Here is a 21675-nt window from a genome sequence, read left to right as displayed (position 1 = left end):
ACATTCCCGGAATATGCTGTTGTACCACTTCGCCTTGCAGCATATGGGTTAGGCTAAACCCTACTTGACTTTCTTCCAGTTTCTTTTCTAACCCTGCCATGTAAAGCATGAACAGTATTGGGCTTAAAGGGCATCCCTGTTTCAGTCCCCGATGGATGTTGACCTGCCGGGCGCATTTCTGTCCTTCCCAAGTAAGGTGCACTCTATTGTCTTTATAGATTGCTATAAGGAACTGTACTAACTCGTCATCTAATCCCTGGAGTTTCAACATTCTCCACAGCCGTTCTCTGTTTACGTTGTCATATGCCCCTTTAATGTCCAAGAACGTAATCCAAAGTGGTCTATTCTGTGCTTTCGCAATTTCAATGCATTGCGTTATCACGAACAGATTGTCATCCAGTCGCCTGTCTTGTCTAAATCCATTCTGCAGTTCCCCAAGTATTTCATTTTCTTCCATCCATGCTTGAATTTCTGATTTTATCGCCTGCATTACGAATCTATACACCACTGACGTTACTGTGAGTGGTCTGTATGAATAAATATTGGCTTTGTCTCCTCTGCCTTTATATATCAAATTCATCCTACTTTCTAACCAGTCCTCTGGTACTTGTTTGGTTTCTATTACCTTATCTATTGCCCTCATAAACGATTCCTTACTTTTAGGTCCAAGTAGGTTTATCAGTTGCATTGGTATTCCGTCCGGGCCCACTGCTGTCTGGGGGGAAACCTTTTGCTCTGCTTTTTTCCAATCAAGGTTGCTCAAACTTATTTCCCTTTCTGCAGTCTTTTGTGGCGCTGATGTTATCGGTGCAGGTTTCCCTACCACTATTATCCTAAACTTCTCACTAATCACTCGATGAATATGCGCCAACGCGTGCTCTCCTTCTAAATGTTCCCCCTCCTCATCAATCAGGAATTTTTGATGGTTATCGTTTTTTGAGCTTAGTGATTTTACATGGTTCCAAAACTTCTTGGATGCGCTTTTGTCCTTCTTCCGTATTTCTGCCATCCATTGTTCGCTTTTCTGCTTGATCTTCGCTTGCACCATTTTCTGCACTTCTAGTTTTTTCCCACGGTAGACATCCCACTTTTCCTTCACTACCTCCGGTTCCATACTACAGTAGAATCTCGATGATACGAATCTCGCGGGACCGCGAAAAATATTCGTATCATCCGAAATTCGTATGAACCAACACAGACAAAAAAATTGAGCGCTGAAAAAAGTTTTCGTTTATTTCTTTTCTTACTTTCGCGTGAACAAATCCGTGCTTTTTTCTGCTTTTTTTAAACCGCCACGTCACAAAGCAGTCCTTTCTGGAGCGCGTAACGCTTCGCCTAGCTTCGCGCTTGTCTCCTCACTCCCGGTGTCCAAGCTCGCTACACGCCGCAACAGTCAAGCGTGAACCGCATGTTGCGTTTTTGCACGCGATTCGCACGCCTCGGCTTTGCGCGCGCTGTATTTTCACGGCCGCATTGACGATTTCGCGCCCGCGGTATCTCCTACCTCGGTCAGAAAAAGACGCTGACGACTTGCGAAACGCTCGAGACAGCCCGCTGGCTCCGCCCGAGATGTTTAGGCTTAGCACTCCGGCAGATATTTTATGGGCGCTTTCACTAGCGGCGCGGATGGCGTTTTATAGTACCATTTTCGCCAACGTTATCAGCTCCTTCACTGCACAAGAAACTTCGTGTCTGCCTTGAGCGGCATTTTAAAGAGCGGCTAGAAGCAGTCGCTCAAGCGGCCGTGCCACTTCGCGGCCGAAGCCGCCGCCATGTTGCCGCCGCCGGCCGCGGTGCGCGCAGCGTGCGAGAGGTTTCGCGGCGCGCATGGGGCGTGCGGGGCGCGTTTTCGCGAGCAGAAAACAACAGCCCGGCCGTTTCTGGAGAAAGAAGAGTGACAAATGGGGAGAGAGAGCCGTCACTTGCTTGTTCGGCAGTCGGGCGCCTCGCCGGCTCGTTCGTATCATCCGCCGGGCCGCGCAGGTCCGTTCGTAACAGCCGAAATTTTTCCCATTGCAAACAATGCAATTTTGCCGGGACTTTTCAGAAATTCGTATCATCCCGAAATTCGTATCACCCAGAATCGTATCATCGAGATTCTACTGTAGTTCTTTTTGCTTCTCTATGTTCTCTCGACGCCTTTCTTCGCTGGTCGATAGCCTCTTTTATTTCCTTATTCCACCAGCTTCTCGGCTTTCTCTTCCCTTTCCATCGGTTTCGTTCCTTTTCTTCATTAATCTTACCCTTTATGCACGCAATTATTTCGTCGTAATCCCAATTTTTGCTTGGGTATTTATTGATTTCATCTTCCAATCTATCAGCGATGATCTTTAACTGCTCATTATTCAAATTATTTCCTCCTATTGTACCTATTTCTGCATTTGTCCGGGTTGCGCCTCCAAAGTGCAAGCTAAACCGCTTGTGGTCGCTTCCTAAGCTGTCTGTTCCATTTTCATCTATCCTCATTTCCCGCAGCCTTCCGTATACTGCCTCGGATACTAAACCGTAGTCTATACTGGACTGCCTGTTACCGCTTTCCCACGTTATTTGTCCGTCACACTTGCTTTCCATGTTTACTATTACAAGACGGTTTTCCTGGCATAGATCTATCACTAGAGAACCGTTGTGGTCTGTGTATCCATCCAAACCTTCTATATGGGCATTCATATCTCCAAATATGATTATTTCGCCCGAATCTTCGAACTCGTTTATATCTCTTCTCAAACAGTTTACCATTTCCTCATTTTCCTCCCTAGCACTACTTCCGGTCCACAGATACACCACTCCTAACCATGTATTTTTCCCCTCTATGGTGCCTCTAACCCATAGATGCTCTTTACAACTTTCATGCACTCTCTGCCAGTCGGTCCCTTGTTTAATGAGCATGCCAACACCTCCCCCTTTCTTCATTCCTGTGGTCCTGTTGCAACCTTCCCAGACATAATTGTCTATGATAGGTGGGGCTTCTAGGTCCCGGAGGTGAGTCTCGGCTAAAGCGTACACGTCTATTCCTTCCCGTTCAAGTTGCTGTTGAATTTCCGCCCACTTATCTGGCTTTCTGCCTCCCTGCATATTTATGTAGCTGATTAAATATTTATTGCATTTGTTTTTCCCTCTCCGCTTACGGGGTCTGTTTTTGTCGTTTACAGAATTGTTTGCTCCATTGTTTCCACTTAAATGGCTTCTGTCAACGCTCTCAGTTACGTCCGTAGGTTCTCCGTTTAGCTCTAGGCCTGGCTGCCTCCCAGCGTTGAGTGTGCATGTGTCTCTCGCTTCCCCTTTGTCTCCTAGTTTGCCTTCCTTAGCTGCGCGGGGCCCCCTAAAAAAGCTACCGCTCTCCCACCTAAGCGCCACCCCACCTCGTTTCCTAGCCTGGGGCTGAAGTGAATCCCGTCCCACTGAAAAGCTTGCCTATGTCCGATGCTGCCCACTACCCTGTTCACGTCTATCACTTCAAGCCCAAGTTCCCTGCCGCACCTCACGATCTCGCTGTTAGCAGCGAGTACTACCCGTTCGGTGTGCACGCCCTGCTTCATCACCTCCGGCACGGTGCAGACAGCAATGCTCACATTTGGGGCCGTCGCCCGCAGGTCCTTTACCCCCTTCGCTATCTCCTGGCCAAGTTTACCCTCCTCTCCCTTTAGAACATCGTTAAAGAAGCCATGAAGAGAAAACACAAGTTTGGTTCATTCAAAAGATTGTCTCGTTAGAATCATACCGACACCACTTTTAACGTAAACTTCGCTCAAATAAGCTACATAATTAGGAAAAACGGGAATGGTCATGCGACCCACCAGCTCATTTCCCGCAACAGAACCTGTGATGTCACATGGGCTAAGCTCTGCGATTGGCGGAGGCTGGCAGAAGCAGACGCAAATTAGGTAGAGCTTACAAACTAGAGGAACGAGCGATTTGCGCTTAAATTTAGGGCACATTCTTTACAAAGCAATAGGAATGATGGGACAAACAGTGGAAGTTACGAAAGCACATGTAAACATAGAAGTACTGATGCGTTCTGCTGTTCGTACTGCGCACAGCATGCTTTGGTTTAGCTGCACAGTACTACGGGGCTTGGGGGTGTCTCAGACGACACTGGCCGATTGACGCAAGCAACGGTGTCTTACGTGACCCCATTTGTCGAGCGAGCACTGTTTCAGGGAACGAATATTTTCTCCCAGAACAAAAACAAGCCAGGTTTAAATGCGGGCAAAAACAAACCAAACGCTTGCCACGGTATGGTGGCGCCATCTAGGTTACGGAACGTAAAGAAACGCGGGAACAAACCAACACCGCTACAGGGTGGAGACAAACTTTGAACGGTTCCGTGCCGCCGCAATTGGGCCAACGGGCTCAACGCGTTATTCTTTTCGTTTCCCACGAGACCTAGCAACGCAAAACAGACAATATGATTCAAACTTCTTCAGTAAACCGCGTTGCGGCGATAATTTTAGCGCGGTTTTGACACAATGACTTGCTTCGGAGGCGAGCGAGCAACCGAACATGGCGGCGCCAGCGTTACGTGTCTCTACCCTGTACGGCGAATGCGTGAATGAAGGTATTCTAGGCTGCAGAGCGGTCGGTTCCCGTGATGTCACTTGGGGCCACGAAAACGCACGATTGAGCGGGAAAATCAAAATTTTAACCTAAATTGTTTAATTTCTTAGTGAATAAAGCACCGTTTGTATCCGGACAAGCGCTGGGGGCACTATAAAACACGAAATCTTTCGAATAAAACCAACTTGCATTTTCTCTTCATGGCTCCTTTAAGCCCCGCGGCAATCACCACAAGGTTTCTAGCTTTACTAGACAAGGCCAGCTGCCCCTTCGCTGCAGTCATCACCGTCTGCATCGTTTGACCTGGGAAACACCCCACCTTCACACGCTTATCCCCCTTTACCCTTTCCACTATGGCAGCGCCGCTCCTCTTCATGTTAGAGTCACCCGCAATGATTACCACGCTATCATCTGCCACGTGCCGCTCTTTACTGGTACCCGGGTTATTGACTGGTTTTGCTGTCCTATTTCGCAGCACGTGGGAGTAGCTGTTGCCTATTGTTGCTTCCACCCCCGGTGTCACCTCGGCGCATGCCTCCGCTTCGCTGCATGGGCTGAGGTGGTCGTCATTTGTTGGCGAAATGACGCTCCTTTCTAGCTTCCTCTCAGCTGCTTCTAACTTTCCCTCAACGGCCCTCCGTTCATCGCGTTCGTTACTTAGCGCTGCCTCCAGTTCTGCAACCCGCTTAGCTAACCCCGAGTTATCCGCTTCTACGCGTTCTAGCCGCGACACCACTACGCATAACCTACACGTACCTGCCCCTTTGTCTGCCTCGCCGCCATCCCGCTGAAACTCCTCTGCGTCTACGTGCCGCGGACAGCTACTACACTGTACCAGCTTTCTACGCGTCATCTCGGCTGAAACCCCGACACAACGAGAAAGAAACCGTGCAGGTAAATACTCAGCTTCGGCTGTCCTCCGCTGTCTCTGCCGTTTCGCTGTCCTTCACTGCAGAAACACGCTGTTGTCGGAGCACCAGAAAAGCACGTCCGAACAGGTCGACTGCGCACTGCGCACTCCAAAGCGGGAGTGCGCAGTGCGCAGTCGCAGTGCGCAGTGGGAGTGGGAGTGGGAGTGCGCAGTGCGCAGAGCATTGCGGGATTAGTGTGAGCTTCCTGGTTTTTTTTTTTTTTTTTTACAGAATAGGGCATTTAAGGCTTCTGCCTTGAAGCTCTACACATCCTTTCACACATCAAATCCATTGGTATAGGCAGGTCCCCCATGGCCACACTTGCCACAGCGTTACTGCAAGATTAAAGCACTTCTTGGAAAGAGCAAAAAAGGAGAAGAAAGTAAAGCAAGGCCGGAAGAGAACTCACGTGAGGACACCCAGCTGGCCGACCCGGTAGGCCACCTGTCGCTCCTGCAGGGCCCTCTGGTGCAGGTAGGGGGACGTGATCGGCACAAAGGTGGTCTCGGCCATCTCCTTCAGACGGAGAAAATACGGGGGACAGGACCGGAAGTCAAGCTGTTGTTTCAACCGCATTCTTTAAAACGGAACCTTCGGTAAAAATACAGGGGTTCCCCCAGGATGCAAGGGCAAATCCGAGTAGACACTTCCTTTTCAAACACAGGGAAACAACACTCGGCTACTTATCAATTGCCTATATAGAGACAAAAAGAGGAACTTGCAGGTTTTCGAAAAAAGATGAACTTTGTGCGTCATTTGGTAAGAAAACTGGGAACTCTTAGATTAGGTCAGTGCTACCTTTCTAAGCTATCTTACGTTTTAAACCACTTAAAAATTCGGTGTTCCCGGTGTTCCCGAATGGGGGTGTTCCCCCCCCCCCAAAAAAAGAAACAATAAAGTTGGGAATAATACCCGCTCCAGCAAGGCTATGGCAGGTTTAAAGCCAATTAAAATAAATGAATGGGGCTAGAAGCCAATTTTTGTTCTTTTTTTGAAGAAAATCCAATTAACAGGGTAAGAAAAAAAATACTACCTTCCCCGTTTCATATGCTTGGGCAGCAGGTACATAGAGCGTAAGAAGAGAGTCGGCAATCAAGAATGAGATTGAAAGTACATAAAGAGAAACAGCTAGCAAAATGTCCTTATTGTAAAGTGCAGAAGAAAAACAAAACGTGGTTAACAGCATGGAAAAAGAAAAAAAGAACTGGATAGGGAGCAGAGGAAAAAAAAAAAACAAATACAGAAAGTGCTTCAATAATAAAAGTTCGCCACAAAATTCCGTACTGAATTAGCTGTTTTAGAATGAAAAAGAAATCTGGGAACTCTTATCCTGGTATTCTGAGTACTTCCCCCACTCGAGCGTCCAGTGGAGGAGATCCTTGAAATTTATTTTCCCATGTATAAGCATTGCGGAATCCTTCCTTTAACCGAGTGGAGGGAGCAAATGGAATGGGGGAGGGACTCAGAATACGGCCCTTAGATTAGGTCAGTACTACCTCGCCAGGCTTTTTTATCAAGTGAGTGTTGATGTGGGCAACTTGAGCCCCACTACTTTATCAGGACCAGAAAAGAGAAGCAGCTGAGGTTAGAAGTGGCCCAAGGCCAAAGAGATAGAGAGGCTCTAGGGGCACCTTCTCGCCGTTCAGCCGCATGTCACCAGTGCATTGCGGGAAAGCCTGCCCTAGAAAGGGAAGAAAGCTGGTGCATGCCTACAGCAGTTGATCGCAAGTGCTCAATGAGTGACAAATACAGAGACCAACTTGGGTTTTGTCTACATGGCCTTTTTAACTCTTTCGCTACCGCAGAAAATTGACCAATTTTGGGGGGTCCAAGAAAACATTTTTTTTTCTGCTAAAAAATTATTTAGGCACTAGTATAATGCGGAATATAGGTCGAGATTTTTTACAGAAAAATTTGCCGAAAAGTCACCCCTCGACCTATATTGCGGTCACTGGCAGTTGTCATCTGGCGACCGGGCAGCCCATCGAGCCCATCCAAACCCCAAAGGCACCATCGCCACCACCATCAATCGGACGCGACGCCATCTTTGTTTTGTTGCTTCTCTCGCTGTCGGCGAATGTGTGCGTGCTATTTTCTTCTTGCTCAAAATCAGTTTAGGCACTTGGTGCCAGTTTACAGCAGCATTTAAAAGAAAAGTTGGGGGTTTTCCAAGGCCAATGACGTGTCCGCCTTGCGCCAGTTCGGTATCACCACAAGAGGTGTTGCTAGCTACGTTAGCTGAAGGGGCAGCTCGCGGTATGCAACGCTCGGAAGGCCTCGTTTCATGGGCGCTGCTCTGTGCACCTGTGCTGCTGTAGAAAGGGGCAAATTTTGTCCGCTAGCGTCGTGCGATGTCTCTACGAATGGATACCCCAAGATGTTTGCTGACCGCCTGCACAGACTGGCTGTCGCTCCGGTCTGCACACGAGTGCCCCATGCTTTTCGCTCGCTTCACGATGACATGGTCTTGCGAGTGTTTAAGAAGTGCTGCATAAGCAATTCCCTGGACTGCACCGAGGACGACCTGCTTTGTGGGCGACAGCGAGCCAGAAGCAGTCGTCCGACGATGCTTCAGACAGTTTTAAATGAGTAATCTGAGACAAAACAAGTTATAGTCTCAATAAAACAATATTTGGTACCTAAGTTTTTTTTTTTCACTTTTTGGCTACAAGGTAAGGGGGTCGACCTATATTCCGCCTCGACCTATATTCCGCATTATACGGTAATTGCAGGAGCACAAAATGCAGATTATTTAACGGCCTTTCCAATAACACCAGTTTTTTAAAGGTTTTCATATATCATAGTTGTGAAAAAAAAATATCAAAATCAAAAGTTTTGTCAAGTTGTCGAAAAAAATGATAAAAAAGGAGTTGTGTTATCAAACCACCGGTAGTAGAAAAAAATTAGAATATACATTTTGCAGGGAAACATTTCAAAAACACACCCTAAAAAAAATGTCGACTTGCGCGGAACAGTTTTTCAGATATAAAAAAGAAATGTTAGCACGCACGGTGCTCGTGTCATGCGGTGAAGCCCAACCTCTAATTCAAACTGTGCAATTTTGGGTGGTTCCTTGGAATAAATCTGGCGGTTTGACGTTATCAGAGGCACCAATTTGCCCCCACATAACGTAAAAACATCTTGTCAATGGCTGACTTTGCATTTACAGCGAGCACAATATTTGGGACAAGCACGCGATGCAGAAAAAAACATGAATGAAGTTGAAAACGGAACGCCGTGGCTGATGTTTGTTGTCGTTCACGGTCAGTTATCTCTCAAAACATAAAGCTGAGCTTTATTATCATCTTCTTACTCGCAATTGTAGCCTTGCTCGCAAAAATGAGGTACGATGAGCTAGAATCGTCCCCTGCGATCTTTGGCCGAGTAGCAGTCGCGCGCTAAAAAAGATCAGCACAACGAGCCTCCTCTATTGCAGCGCCACCTAACATTTTTCAAATGAAACAGTACAAAAACTTATCAGAGACTCCGTCCGTCCGAATAGACAGTTCAACTACAGTGGCTAGAGTTCAACTAAGCAGCAACATTAGACACCCGGATATACCCTCGCATGAAAACGAAACTGGAAGGCGAACAGCTGGCAGTGTAAGGCCGGTTTGAAGCGCTGTCCTCGGCGGAACAGATATCTGGCGACTGGGTGTGACCTTTTGACTTGCATCTGAAGTTCTTATCGCAGAAATCGGGTTAGGGTGGGGGGAAATGAGGAGCGGCGTGCTTTGTTCGAGGATCAGTCGCGGACGCTTCAGGCGCCATGGCAGTTAGCCTTGAAGTTGGGTAACTGCGTAGTTGCGCTAAATATGAATTTCGCGATGCAGAAACGAAACCGAAACTGTTGTAAACTGTTTGGGAATGGTCCTGGGGTAAGCAGAACTACCAGAGTACTTAGGACAACTTGCGCAAAGGCAATAAAACTGCCTAAAATCATAAAGTAGCTTTGCAACCAGGCACTGCTTGACATTTTCAGCCGATTTCTGGGATTATTACTGTCAGAGCGTGAACCTGACGATTGAAAATCGTTTGCTAGTTCCCCATTCACGCCCTGATAGCAAAAAACAAGCGCTGGTGCAGAGTAATTACGAGTTGCACGCATTCTTCGTTGGTAGCCTTGAGGCGCGATGACCACGCCCCTTTTCCACAACCAGGTGATTCAAAAGCGTGTCAAAAATCACGTTTCCGTTGCAAAAATGAAAACAAAACTGATTTTGAAAGGCCATTTTCTGATCTAACTCCGAACAGCTTTACTTGTTCGAGAAACACCTGGAACGCTATGAAAAGGCGCTCCCAAAAGTATCGATCAAATTGATCGATTTTGATAGGCGCGGTAGCGAAAGAGTTAAGCACGCACTCTCTGATGAATGCAACTGGGCCATTCAAATCCACGAAGGACTTGCAAGACTTCGAAAACTGCACGACACTCAACAGTGCACTGGCACTCACGTCGTCGGGTATGCTCGCCGCCTGCAGAAGGGCAGCGTGCAACGTGAGCACGTTGGCGAGGTTGATGAAAAACGCCAGCTGCCCGACGCCCCTGTGCAGCTGCGACAGGTCAACGTGCGCCAGCGCTGCACACCCTTCGGCCCATGTGGCGAAGGCTTCGCTGCGACCAACAGCACTGGCACCGCTCAGCGTCACAGCGGCGTCGGTGCCTTCGATGTGTACTGTGGCAACAGAGAAAGAATACACCAGGAGTTTGGGGGAGCATCTATGCATCTTAAAAGTTGTTGCTCTTGAAATTCCGGAAGAGAAAAAGTGGCTAAAACTATCATAATTAAACAATGACTCATCACCCTGCATCTTGTTGAAAGGCAAGCGCGGCTGTTTTGAAAGACTTTTGAGTTTAGCGGCATTTATTAAGTGTGCATTGCAAAGCTTTAGGCTTGACATGTTGTAGGGAACAACCATTTTTATACTGGTGCTATGGGAGCAATTCAAATGGCCGCTGAAACAAATTCTGCTGAATGTGTTTAGGCTACTTGCAACAACAAACAACAAACTGTAGCCAGTTAAAAATGACAAATGGACTTGGAACTTGTAGGTGTGAACAAAGACTGATGGTCAGCCATTCAATGATGATCAGCCAATGGGATTTCGAGGAAGGCAGCATATAAATTGAGTGCTAGGCACTGGTTTAATTGCTACTGCATAAAAACAATGCAAGGGCAGTTTTGGGGACCCAGAGAAATCACAGGAGCAAGCTAGTAAAAGCTATGGGCTTCCCAAAATGCAGGTGCAATTTTGAATACTGTCCTTTGCATCCCAAAGGTTATACTCTTATGAAAACTGGATAAAAGCCTTCCAGCTGGATTCGCAATGCATTGGACTCCCAAATAAAAAGTTGTTTACACTAATTTTCCTAGATTCCAGAAATATAGTCACTTGGGAACAACACAAAATGAATTTTTATGTAAAAAAAAAAGAGAACTAGACAAAGAAGCTGCCCAGACTGACCTTCCATTAGCTTGACAAGATCCTTCAAGAGGCACTTGATTACGTAGTTAGGATGCCGGGATGAATCAACAGAGCAGCTCTGGCTACAGTCGTTCAGCACCTGAGGGAAATCTGGAAAGCAAGATAGGGTGGCACCTTGTCAGCATTAGCCGTGATGAGCGAGGCAGATGGAACATGATAGCCACAAATCAACGAAATGACCACAATGGTTCCCAATACAAATTTCTTGCTGGTTATCAATGTGCCAAACTGTTCTGAACTCCGTTCCAAGTTTTTTTTTTTTATACTAAAATTCAGCTGTAGATTCAAGCATTCTTAATCAATAGCAATTAAGCATATTACTGTATTTATAGCATAAAATTGAATCACTGATACATTAAAGTGTTTTCTGGTAGTTATTTGAATTAGGTATACGCAAGTGTTACCGGAAATATGCATGTTCTAAACAAAACTTTTGCCTTAATAAAGCACCCCTGAATGACAACAGCATTAAATGTTAGTTAAAATTACAACAAAAAAATACAAACACAGCAAGGGGAGGGCAGTGCTTATTGAATTTTTGCTAAACTAACAAGTTACAGTGTAAGAATAAAAAATTTGAGAGATGACCCAAAAGGAATACCACCAATTAAGCATCGGCCTAATTTATTATTGATTTAGAATAATAGCTTGATGAAACTATTGATTGCTTGTAATTAACTGAGAAAATGAAATTTCAATCGCTTGATTATAGTAATTGGAATTTTCGCCAAGCTTTTGCCAACCCCGTATTTGGGTGTGTGCTGCTTAGAGCAATGAGCATCAGCTGGGCCATATGCCATATAAAGTATAGGCTTCCTACTCCTATATTTCAAGCTGTATTTTGCAACTTATGAAATTACGGTCTAGTGTGACCAAAGTTGCAATGTGTTTTGTTTGTGGACCCCAAACTAGCCCTTGGCTATTGGGTCCGACTCTGCTGTTGCACATGCTTTGTACAAAGCTGAAATAAAGCTTCGCTTGTTCATTGATTGATTGATTGATTCATTCATTCATTCATTCATTTTTCGATAAATCAATCGATCGATCAATCAATCAGTCAATCAATAGGTTGATCAATAAAACAATAGGTCAATCAATCAATCAATCGATCAATCAATCAATAACTCCATCGATCGATCTATAAACCTCACCAACATCGGCTCCGTCATACGTAACAAACTAAGTAATCCCAGCCACATCCCCCCTACCCGGCGAGCTCGGTGCCTCGCCCGACTGGTGCCGGTTCTTGAGCAGGACGCGGGGGCAGCACTCGTGGACCAGGACGTTGGCCAGGCTCAGCTTCATCTGGTGGGCCAGGGACTCGAGGCGCGACGGGGGAACCTCCTCGCGAAGGACCAGGCGGGCCAGCAGCGCCGACGGGCTCTGGCCCAGCACCCAGAAGTAGCTGTCCTCGGACATCCGGGCCACTGCAGGGAGGGCAACAGGGCATGGCACGTGTCACACGGCAGAGTGGGAATCAAAGGACACGTCTCAAATCACGTTACACTATGTCCCAAGAATACTATCTGAGGACACGTCACATGTTTGTAGATAGCTGGAAGATTGTCACATGCCACGCGAAAAGTCAGAAGAAGGTGGTGACAGTTCAATTCAAATCGATTCCGCGAAAAGGGGGGAGATAATGGTTTGGCCGCCAGCAAAACTGACCGGCCTTTGTATTAGGGCAGTAAGGGTAGTGGTGCATGATTTGGTAAAATGAAAACAACAAGCGTGAAGGGAAGAAAAGTCTGTAAATGGAAAGCGTTGTTTTTCCTTGGGAGGATACCACTCGCAGGATTATCTGAAATTACTTCAACAAATTTAAATTACTTGAAATTACTTGGGGTGACTTGAAACTACAGTGGAATCTCGATGATACGATTCTGGGTGATACGAATCTCAGGATGATATGAATTTCTGACAAGTCCTGGCGAAATCGCATTGTTGGCAATAGGCAAAATTTCAGCTGCTATGAACGGATCTGCGCAGCCCAGTGGATGATACAAACAAGCTGGCATGGCGAGGCACCCAACTGCAGAGCAAGCAAGCCACAAAGACACACAGGCTCCCTCCCCCCTTTTTTGTCTCTTTCTCCAGGAACGGCAGGGCTGTTGTTGCGTGAGTGCGCGTAGACCCTTTTCTCCCCTCGAGGCATAAAACTGTGCGCGGGGGCTTCGCCGAGGCCTTTTCTCCATACATTGTCGAATCACCCGGTCGCACCAAGAACGCTTCGTTCCCCGACCATGAGGCAAAGCGAGTCTCCTCTCAGGAGACGAACCGAGCCGGCGGCCTACGATGGCTTATCGAGCTCGTGGGGACTCCATCCCCTGTACAAGCTCGGGCGGGACAGCCGCTCTCTTGTACACAGTGTACATCTGACCGACTGTGGAGTAAAGCGCACTTCATCGACTTCGCCTGCGTCCGAGCTCATCTTTGGCACCTCCCGGTGAGTCGATTGCACCCGCAGCGGCGTCCATGTGATGCCACGTGGTGAACTGCGGCTCTGGAGTTCGTGTCCTGGCTGACTAGCCCGGTGATACAGCCAATTTGTAGCCGCAAAGCCCGCAAGAGCCATGGCTAACATACTTTGGCAAGACGTTACATGCATCTGCATCGCGCTTTTTTTTTTTCCCGGGGGGGATCTTTGTAGCCGACATCTTAAATTTTGGCGTCGTTCCTCACTTTACCGGTGATCTTGACTGCATACAGGGGGGCGCTTGCTCGCAATTTTACGTCATGTAGGGCGCACCTTTGGTCTTGGACTGCTGCGATGCTTCGCGGATGGCCTTGTGGAGTTGGCGGGCGTGCGCGTACACGGAGCGCAGGAAGTCGAACTTGACCGCAGGCAGGAAAGGCAGCTCGGACCGCAGCTCGGACACGGTCGCCTTGGACAGCTGGAGGAAGGAGCGGTGCAGCTCCACCCGGGACTCCTCGTCACCCGAGGACGAGGAGTTGGAGGAGAGGGACGCGGGCATGTGACGGTCCAGGAGGCACCGCACCTGCACACGGGTAGAGCTTGCTTTCATTTTGCTGTAATAGTGCATCCCAAAGAAATTGAGACACGGTCTCATGAAGTTACAGAAGCTTCTCCTTTTTGATTTGGCCAGGTTCTATTCGCATGCCTTTTAATTAAGAGGTTCTCACAAATAGAACTAATTTCCTGTAAGCCGTTAATGGCTGTCATTAAGCCTTCTTTCAATTACATTTGGCAGCACCTGTACACTCCTTACGTTACAGTTAGCCTGTAAAGGGTCAAGTGTATGACATAATAGAAGCGAGTTGGTCGTTCTAGCAGACTCTTTCTGTAGCATGTTATTTATTGCAAAAGTAGGGTACCAAATTAAACGTCTTCACTAGGATAGTGATTTTTTTTTTAGAGGCCAAGAAGTTTTTCAGCTCAACGCACTGAAGGAACCCTCAAATGCGATGTGCCCCACAGGGTAGGGCCCAACAAGTTAATAAGTTACTAAGGTTTCCATATTGTTCACAGAAATTTCGGAACGGCCACTTTTTTCTTTTGCGTTCGAATTCTGTGACCAGGAACTGAACACCTAGATTGTGCTCAAAAACTGTGGCTCAAACTAGTCAGCAAGTTTTCTTATGTTCTCCAGTTACAGTTGAATTCACTTGCAACAATACCGTTTAAAACAATGTACCGGATATAACGTTAGTATGCTCTCTGTGGTAAAATAAACCCCTTATGCTCTAGTGCCGCGATATCGGATATAATGATTGAATCCGGCTACAGCATGCACTGAAAATGCAAGCTGCTGCCAGCTCTGCCGCCATCCCGTCCACACCTCAGAAAACAAGTCGATTGTGACGCTCACGAGGAAGCGAGGGGCAGAGGAGAGCAGTTTTTCTTCCGAACTCCCCCCTCCCGGCGCTGCCGCTTTAGACTCATCCCCACGCCTGCTCACTCGCTTGCGCATTCGCCTGTTGTGACGCGTGCGCGCCCCTTGAATTTGACTGGATGCTTTTTCAACTGCCTCCGTTTTTTTTTTTTTTTTTTTCACGGAAGGGACGTCAGGGTCTATGTTTTAGAAACATTTGAGTGCCTCACTGAAGATGCGATCGTTCCGCGGATACATGATGCAGACAGCAATGACAGTGACGACTCTGATGACGCGGTGCGCAGCCTACTCGGGCAGCGTCTTCGCAGGAGGCCCAACGCATGATACAGTCCCTCAGGGTCTTCGTTTTCGCCAAGGGCCCTTCGCTCAGCTAGGTGAAGCACCCATAGACGCTCTCGAAAAAGATGTGCGCCATCTTCGCGTGCAGCGAACAAAGCTGACCGACTATGGCTTCTTTTCTGCAAATAATAGTACGACCTTGCTTGTGTGAGGATAAAAGGTTTTGAACTCTGTTATGCATTTTTATTTTGCAACCTGCGTGTAACAATTACTGTTATAACGATGGGATTTCCTTGGCATTTGTATAATGTTACAAGTGGACTAGGCTGCATGTACATTTCCCCCTGCACTTGCTAATTATGCAGGCCAAAGTTAATTTTCTACAGCCCTTACGAATGCTAAAACCCTGTGTTAGGCTTACAGACATTGGATGTTAGTGCCAATAAAACCACGTTTGCTGTTAGGTTTAGCGATTTCCTCATGTTTTCTTATCTAGTACACAACTACTCGGTGAACTTCCTTTAACACTAAGATGCATTTTTTTTTTTGCAACACTTAATTCCTTTTTAACCTAAAACATTGGTCTTTCCTCATTACTAAACACTGTACAACTACTACTACTTACAAGCAAAATAAAAACTAACTCTGTTGAAGCTAAGTCCCAGGGTGTAAGAGGTTTAAGTTTCAGTTTGCCTTCCGGTCTTTTATTAAACTTATCCATGCATATTATGTTTAAATAACATCGTGTCTGTGACAGTCACTTTTTAGTAAACAAATTAACTCCTACAAAAACGTGAAGTACACACTATAACCAGAGTCCTTCAATGCCTTTCTGGTAGGGATGGGCGAATATTCGGTATTGTCGAATATTCGATCGAATAGCTCTCTATTCGTTATTCGCTTCGATCCGAATGCAGGTATTCGATATTTTCGAATTATTCGATGCTCCCGAATAGGCAGCTAAAAGCCAAGCTTTTCGGTCAAGCTTTCCGAGAGTTACCCCAGGCTTGGCTCAAGACCCACCGACGCGGACATTTCTATTATCAGTGCCGGCACTGCCGAGTTGCTGCCTTGCCTAGAGGTTCGACGAAGCTCTCGGCCGCCAGCACACTTAAGTTTAAAAAAAAAGGCGGCACTGAAACGACACCGCTCCGAACATTGCGGCACCAAGCCAGCAGACTTGTACAGGCCGCCATTTTGATAAGGCATGCCGCCATTTTGAATACGCTGCACGAAGTACGCTGCACTAAGCGAGCCTATTCAAAATGGCGGCCAGCCACTTGCGCTTTGCTTGGCTACGGCCAAGGATACTAGTGGCTACAACACTTCTTTTTTTTGCGGAGCTTCTAGGCGGCGCTTAACTCTGCGAGTTTCTAGGCGGCGCTTAAACTTGTGAATGAGCAGCCGGCGGAAACTGCTGCACCTAGAGCATGTGGCGCAACAGGCATTTCTTCATGAAAACTTGTGAATACAGCAAAGGAAAGCTGTGTGTAAGATTTTGCAATAAATGTTCAACTGGTAATAGTTTTACACAATGCTCGTGCCTACGTGAGTTCTAATTATTAGAAAAAAATGTGTACATTAATCAGGTCACAAGTTGCTCATTTGTCTTTGTGATTTGCAATGTGCACTATTCGAACTATTCGATTCGAAATTATTCGACCAAATCACTATTCGCTTCGAATTCGCTTCGAACCTCAAAATCTATATTCGCCCATCCCTACTTTCTGGTCATGAAACTTCACCATCACGTTATGGGAGCGCTTCGTACGCTGCCGCGCCGCGGCGCTGGTGTTGATCGGAGGGCAGCTGGGGGGGCGTGGTCAGAGCGCGTTTGGCAGCGAACGGACCACACAGTAAGATAAAGCAGACGCTCACCGCCTTTTCAGCAGTGCGCTTTCGTTTTACGTGTGGTGGGCCGCTCAAATCGACTTATCATTTTGTGAGTGGCGAAAAAATTTGGTGCGAACGGGCATGCTGCTACTGTGTTCCTGCCTGCCGGTCTGGCTACAGAGCAGCGGCGGCCGCCCGATGCCCTCCGATCTGCAGTGGCGCCACTCGCGGTAGCCTTTGTCCCCGTACGAAACTTAACCAGGAGTTTCATGACCAGAGAACCATTGAAGGACTCTGCTATAACTTTATCGCTTACACTGCAGGACTGGATGTACCCTATTGCAGGTTTTAGTGACCTTGGGTCCGTGCCCTGTAGAACTTGATGCATAAGCTCTCCTCTTCAAACTCTTGTCACGCTTACCTTCCCCTTCGTGAGCAAACCCATCCAATCCAACCCAATTCCCCCTCCCCTTGCTTTCCCTCTTTTACTACACTCTGTCCCAAGGTTATTTATAAGTCTCGCTAAGCCCCACTTTCCCTCCATGCGCTGCCCTTTTTACCAGATGACAGTGACTGTGAACAAAACACATCAAAGCACGCAAGGATTGTTTCCAGATAAAAATCTGACCTTGTGGTAGAGAGCCTCGATCTGCTTCCAGGCCACTCGCTGCTTCCGCAGCTTCTCCGCATCAAACTCGTCCACGTATCCAACAAGCAGGGCCTTGAGTGAAGCTTCCTCTGCCTCCGAGCAGCATCCCACCACTCCGACGACTCCGTCGTCTTCGTTCGCTTCCTGCAAAAACCTCCGCAGGGCTTCCAGGGTGGTGGTTAGCCGCGGAACCCGACCGTGAAGGTTTCCCGACGCCTCCGTTTCCCGCTTGCTCACTGCGAGCGCCAAAAGCCGCTCCGCCACATCCCGCGGAACATCCGCCGTGAGCGCAAGATCCGCGACAGCAGCAACATGCGGACCACCGCTTCCATACTCCTCCACAAAGTTCCGGCCGACCGCGTTTCCACCGGCGACGGTAGCAGGTGCATGGCCTTCGGAACTGGCAGTGAACGAACCAGATCGACTCCGGATCAGGAGCTCAGCTTCCGGGATGGTGGGCACTCCGTCGGAGCAGAGGAGCCGGTCCACCAGGGCTGTGGCATTGGTGAGATGGAGGCCCTCTCGCACTGCCTGGCTGACGAGAGTCGTGGGTCCACTGATGGTTGTAGGTGATGTTGCAAGCGGGGAGCGGCTCGTGGGGGAGACAATGCTGGCAAGGTTTTGGGTGACTTCTTCGAGACGCCGGCTGAACTGAAGCTCCTGGGCGTCGTGAGTTCCTTCAAGCTTGAGCACCTGAAAGATAAAAGTCAGCCGCAATGGGAAAGCATTAGTGAACCTCCATCCACAAGCAAGCAAAACATGCTGACTCCTAATCATGTGCCCGTCAATCTCATGTGACACACACATCTAGCTAACATTTCTACGATCTACTGAAAAAGTTTCAGGGGCCTGAAGCCAGCAGCACAGAACAGTCTACGAGAGAATTGTCAATCATTTCATTTTTTGCAGTGTTTCTTCGTATACTGTGTTAAAGGGGCCATATAGACAAAAGGCAAGTTTGGTTGATTCGAAAGATTGCCTCGTTAGAATAACACTGACACCACTTTTAACGTAAACTTCGCTCAGATAGGCTATAAAATTTGGAAAAAAGGCAATGGCAATGAGACCCACTAGCTCATTTCCCAGAACAGAACCTCTGATGTCATATGCGCCCAGCTGTGCAATTGGCTGAAGCCAACAAAAGCAAACGCAAGTTAGGCAGGGCTTATAAGCTTGCCAAATGAGCCATTTGTGCTTAAATTTAGGCACTTTTTTTTTACAGCAGTAAGAATGGTGGGGTAAACAGTGGAAGTTACAGTACTTGTAAACATAGAAGTACTGATGCGTACTGCTGTCGGTACTGCCCGCACTATGCTTGTTTTAGCTGCACAGCACTGCGACGATTCGGGGTTGTCTCAGAGAACACTGTCCGATTGGAGTACGGACGTGACCATATTTGTTGAGCGAACACCATGTTTCAGAAAACAATTATTTTCTACCTCAACAAAACCTGCCTAGGTGAAAATACCGTCAAAAGCATAGCAAAGGCAGAAAACGGCCCTTTGCGGTATGGTGGCGCCATCTATGTTGACTAACGGTAAACTAGGCTCCGCAGCACTCTAGGTTTAGCTTGAAGATCTGCTTTTGTGATGTCATTGCAGACGTTGTTAAAACACCCGATTTGGCGGAAGAATCAAAATTTTAACTTAAAATGATTAATTTCTCAATGAATAAAGCATCGCTTGCCTCTGAACAAGCGCTGCAGGCACTACAAAACACGAAACCTTCCGAATAAAACAAACTTGTATTTTGCCTGCCTGGCCCCCTTAACAGGAAAAGAAGCTGGCATACCCTAGCTTTTTTGCAACTCCGAAAAGCAAAGCCATAGGCCTAGGCCCCAACTGGAAAGAGGTAATTTAGGGTGAAACAAAGATAGGCTTTGGCCTGGGAAATACAGAGTAAATAAATGAATACAATACAATAATTAATACAATACAATAAAATAAAATGAATACAATACAATAAAATGAATACAATACAATAAATGAATACAATGAATACAATGAATAAATACAGAGTAAATAAATAAAGAGGAAATAAATGCCAGCCGGTTACACTGCGATGCAACATCAAGAGATAGAGTGACAAGCCCACTGCCACCAAAGCTCAGCGATAAGAGTGTCTCTAAGCCGAAGAACAACAGATGTCATTACGAGCTGCCTTTAAATGCATGTACAAAAGACTCATTGGATAAAAGCACTGCAGTGCTGACATGTGCCCACACAAACATCAGCCACTCACGCCTAAGATCCTCAGGCATTTAAGTCTGCTTACATGCTTTGGAGGGGAAGGCCTGGTAATACTTGTTAATATTGCTACACCGTATTTGTGTACCTTTCTTTGTTTTCCTTTCTTCGTCTTTTGATGCAAATTACTTTGAGCATCTTTTTTTTTCTGTTACAACATGTTTGTGCCCTTTTCTCTGCTTTCATTTTTTGGTATTACAGCAAGAATTGTCAGCCACAGCTTCCGAAGGACCAGGGTTCTGCATGGCTGGTGTGCACCTGTACTATTCACGTGCAATCACATTCAAGTGCTACGTGGTATGCATTATTCTACAACTCTGCAGTTTCCAATTCATAGTTAACTTTTGCTCCACCACTGGCAACATGCGGAGATATTGCAGTGGTACCATATTGGGCTGCTACTGTCAAGACCCGGCTTCAAATCCCACTGAATCACAAGTGTTTTTTATTTAATTACTCTTCATAGCGGTGGCCATTTTCTTGACTGGACAACCACAACAATGGTTTCTCACAGACTGAGGCACTTAAAGGGACCCTGCAACCCTCTTTGAGCGTGCAAGTAAATCTGCGCGACCTTCAGATTACACTGCCAGGAATACCTGAGCCAAATATTACATGTGCACGGGAAGCGGTGAGCACGCAAATCGGTGTGAAAGACGCGAAAAAACCAATCGAGCTCTCTTCAATTTTTTTTATTATGCACCCCTGGCATGATTTTTTTCTTTTGTTTTGAGTGCGCGTGGAGTTTGAGTGACGAACTTAATATTCCCCTTTCAACCAGACCACTCGACAACAAACGTTTATTGCTTCAAAAACGCCCTACCAGCCTGAGCGCTTGCTTGTGAGCAGGCAGCCATGCCTGCTTTTTTTGTGGCACCGGAAATAGACCCTTCCGCATTCCGCATTGTGGAGGAAAGGAGAAAAGTCCGCAGCCTGCGATATATTGAAGGCCGCCAAACAGAGTGCCATGAGCCACCCCTCCCCCCCACCTCCGGGAGAGAGCGCGCAGCTTTCGTCGCGTTGTCTGCAGTCGAGTTGAAAGAGAACAATTATGCGCGATTTCTCACCGTGCATAGCTTCAATGACTGTGAACGAATTTTCACAATTTTTGCGGCAGCAGATTGCAGGGACAATAGACTTTACCCCGAAATACATTCCGAGAAGTCGACGGTAAGTGCTGCAGGGTCCCTTTAAGGCCATTGCCTCAATAAGGGCCTCTCACCTGAACCACTTGTCCCGCCATCTTGTAGTTTCCGTGCCAAAGGCAGTGCTTGAGCAGTGCCTCAAAGCTGGCCAGCATCTTCTCAATGATGGTGCAGTCGGTCCGCTGGAGTGCAAGTGACGACCGCCGGCGCCGTTTTCTGGGCTTCCGCCCGGTCTTTTGCTGCAGCACTGGGCTGCCTGCAAGCATGAAAGCAACAAAGACATGGGGAAAAAAAAAAAAAAAAATTCATCAGCCCTTCTACTTTGCGAAGAAGGATGAGCAGAAAAGGTGTGGTGCGCTTTACCTCAACTGATGCATCTATGCGTGACACAAAACACATTTGTTTGTAATTTGCAACTGAGCATACATAGTAGTTACAGTGTAACCTAATTACAACAGATCTGCTTACAATAGATATTCGGATACAACATACCACTTTGCAATGTTTGGTTGATATCTAGTATGTCCGTGCCATTGATTAGACTTCTTTTTCTGTGAATTCTGCTACAACATACATTCGGATACAACAGACTAGATTAAAAGGTTAGAATGTCCAATTTTGGCCCTCTACTGCAGACTTTTCGAGTGCAGACCTTTCATTTCGTACATTTGCACTGTTTGTGTTTATAATTTGCAATGGCGATCGAACAAAAGCAAT

The 21675-nt window shown here is 47.0% G+C and overlaps 1 protein-coding gene across 1 annotated transcript in view; it reads right to left on the bottom strand.

The window, feature by feature from the left end:
* Sptz (zinc finger FYVE-type containing 26 spastizin) overlaps positions 1-21675 on the bottom strand; it is a 105622-nt gene that overhangs the window by 61720 nt on the left and 22227 nt on the right. The window contains exons 12-18 of the mRNA XM_077681253.1: positions 21036-21214; positions 17547-18260; positions 13702-13951; positions 12161-12379; positions 10932-11042; positions 9921-10141; positions 5875-5981 (exon numbers count right to left, since the gene is read on the bottom strand). Coding sequence (XP_077537379.1) covers positions 5875-5981; positions 9921-10141; positions 10932-11042; positions 12161-12379; positions 13702-13951; positions 17547-18260; positions 21036-21214 — 1801 coding nt within the window. The remainder of the gene's footprint in view (positions 1-5874; positions 5982-9920; positions 10142-10931; positions 11043-12160; positions 12380-13701; positions 13952-17546; positions 18261-21035; positions 21215-21675) is intronic.

This window comes from Haemaphysalis longicornis, unplaced genomic scaffold (genome assembly GCF_048455015.1).
Source record: "Haemaphysalis longicornis isolate Haplotype H1 unplaced genomic scaffold, Haemaphysalis longicornis Haplotype H1 scaffold_8, whole genome shotgun sequence".
Lineage (NCBI taxonomy): Eukaryota > Metazoa > Arthropoda > Arachnida > Ixodida > Ixodidae > Haemaphysalis > Haemaphysalis longicornis.
The sequence above is the reverse complement of the archived record's forward strand: the minus strand, read 5'-3'. Positions and strand labels throughout refer to the sequence as shown.